Genomic DNA, 2,582 nt, shown 5'->3' with positions numbered 1-2,582 from the left:
GTACTAGAATGAAAAAGAATTAGTACAGATTCTCTTTGAATGCTCTTTCTTATTGCTCATCTACATTTCTATTCTTCCATTGGAGTGTACACTTTAAGTTTCAATATTGAAAATTTGTTTCCTCTTATTTCTTACAGAATTAGGTGAGATAGCAAGAGTCTACCACAGTTTTTGGCATCTCTCTTCCTTCCTATTTTGTTTAAAGTTCTTAAGACATTTTTCCTCATAGGAGTGTACACTGGCTAGGGGTATATTTATATATTTTTTACTGCCTTTCAGGGTGAGTATACAGCCCTGTGAGTGTGAAATGTTGATTAGTCTGGTGAAAATTAACCCAATGCATTCATCACCCAAGCTTTTTCGGATACTGATTACAACAGAAGTAAAGGAAACAAAGAAATGCAATCTTATTATTTATTCTATATCTAAACTGAAACAGCTATTTTATTATGATTTGGCTCAAAGTCTGTGAGAATAAGGTCTACTTTGCTTCATTGGAAAGAAAATGTACCTAGATGCTGGTGCCCAGTCTGCTATATATTACCTCTGTCAACTTTGTATAGCTAACTTCTGTAAGTCTTATTTTTAACATGGAAAATTTGGCTTCTCTTGAAACCTGAGCAAAAAAAATCTCCATAGATGTTTTGGGTAAAATGAATTTCCTCTTTCTAAACCTCTTTGTACCAGGATTTTGAGATACTTTAAAGCTAGAAAGTAATGATAGAAGAAATTACAATATTTTTCTTATAGATAAATGTAAAATTTATTAACTATAACATACTCAATATGCACCAAATGTGTCCAAGAAATTCTAAACTGGTTATCTTCAGAATGAAGGTCATGGATGCAAAGGTCAAAATTAGAGAGAATCTTATCCCTTCCAAGTGTGAGAAAACCCAACCTTTTTGGGTGCTAATATCCTTAGAAAACCTTGACGAATCTGCTTTGTCTTGATGCTATAAATAATTGGATTAAGTACTGGTGGAATTAGCAGGTAAATATTAGCCATGGTTATATGGACAATGGGAGAGGAGTGTTTTGCGAAACGATGCACCAAGGATAGCCCTATCATGGGCACATATAGAATGAGCACAGCACAAATGTGGGAAGCACATGTGTTGAGAGCTTTGAGCTTCCCTCCCTGGGATGCAATGCCTAGGACAGAATGGAAGATGAAAGCATAAGATAACAAAATTCCTAGAGAATCTACACCCCAATAAAATGCAATGACAAACAAGCCATATAAAATGTTGAATGAGATATCAGCACAGGCCAAATGGATGACTTCTTGATGCAAGCAGAAAGAGTGGTAGAGGATATGGGAATGACAGAAGGAAAATGTAGGAATACGAACAAGAACAACAGGGAGGACAATGGAGCATCTGAATATAATGAAGACCCCTATATAGATAATGCGATGTGGGGTGAGTTTGCTGGAATACCTCAAAGGATGGCAAATGGCAACATACCGGTCAAAAGCCATGGCTAGAAGCACAGCTGACTCCATCAGAGAAAAAGTATGAATAAAATACATTTGGGCCACACAAGCATTCACCTCAATCTCCCTGGCATCAAACCAGAAGATTTTTAATACCGTGGGCAGGGTAGAAAAGGACATGCCCATGTCCGTAAGGGACAGCATGGCCAGGAAGTAGTACATGGGCTTGTGGAGACTCTTGTCTGTGCGGATGATGTAAAGGATTGTGCAGTTGCCCACTACTCCAATCAGGTAGCACATGCAAAAAGGGATGGAAATAAAGTGATTCATATTCTCATAGCCAGGAATCCCAGTGAGGTAAAACAAAACAGACTGTTCAGTACTGGAGTTAGAGCCTGTCATGAGTCTGTCCCATGTAGCCATTTTCCTATGGTAAAAATGTAGGCTCCTAGAAGGAAGAAAAATACACAATATTGAGAAAACAGCAACTTACATTTCTAAGTTAGGTGTTTTCTTAATTCTTATTGCTTTGTAGAGACATTATACAGTTTGGAAAAATGATTTTGAAAAATTAGCCACACACACCACCTTCTTTTAATGTATTACTTTTTAACCTTTTAAGTGGATTATGGTTATTTTGTATTTTTTTAATCAATCATTTATTCTATTGATTCTGGATTTTGAGTCATTCACAGGATTCTCTTCCTTCCTCTAAATTTATAATACATTCTCCTATCTTTTCTACTAATATTTTGATAGGTTGGTTTGTTTCTATTTACTTTTAGATTCATTGTTTACTTGCCATTTATTTTTGTGTATGACATTAAGTAAGGGTATTTTCCAAGCCCCTGACCTACCCATGTTAAGCATTTATTTTCCTCTGACATGGACACTTGATGGAAACATTCTAGAAGGAATGTCAGAAAAAGCTTAGACAATAAATACATAGAGTTAGCTATCTCCAATGGAAAAAAACCCACAAGACTAATTGAATCCTTTCATAAAATATGAATGGATATTTCATAAAATATGAATGGATATGACTTCAAAAACATTGTATATGTAGTGAGTGTGGTTACCAATTAGAGAGGGAAATAAATAAGCCTTCAAACTGGTTTAAATGGGAACCAGAATCCCACAAGGA

At 35.7% G+C, this 2,582-nt stretch overlaps 1 protein-coding gene across 1 annotated transcript; it reads right to left on the bottom strand.

The window, feature by feature from the left end:
• Positions 1–871: 871 nt before the first annotated feature.
• LOC140615287 (olfactory receptor 51G2-like) lies at positions 872–1,840 on the bottom strand. Its single transcript, XM_072795203.1, has one exon. The coding sequence runs from the start codon at positions 1,838–1,840 to the stop codon at positions 872–874; it is 969 nt and encodes a 322-aa protein (XP_072651304.1).
• Positions 1,841–2,582: the final 742 nt, after the last annotated feature.

This window comes from Canis lupus, chromosome 23, assembly GCF_048164855.1.
Source record: "Canis lupus baileyi chromosome 23, mCanLup2.hap1, whole genome shotgun sequence".
Lineage (NCBI taxonomy): Eukaryota > Metazoa > Chordata > Mammalia > Carnivora > Canidae > Canis > Canis lupus.
Note: the sequence above shows the minus strand (reverse complement) of the source record. Positions and strands in the feature narration are given on the sequence as shown.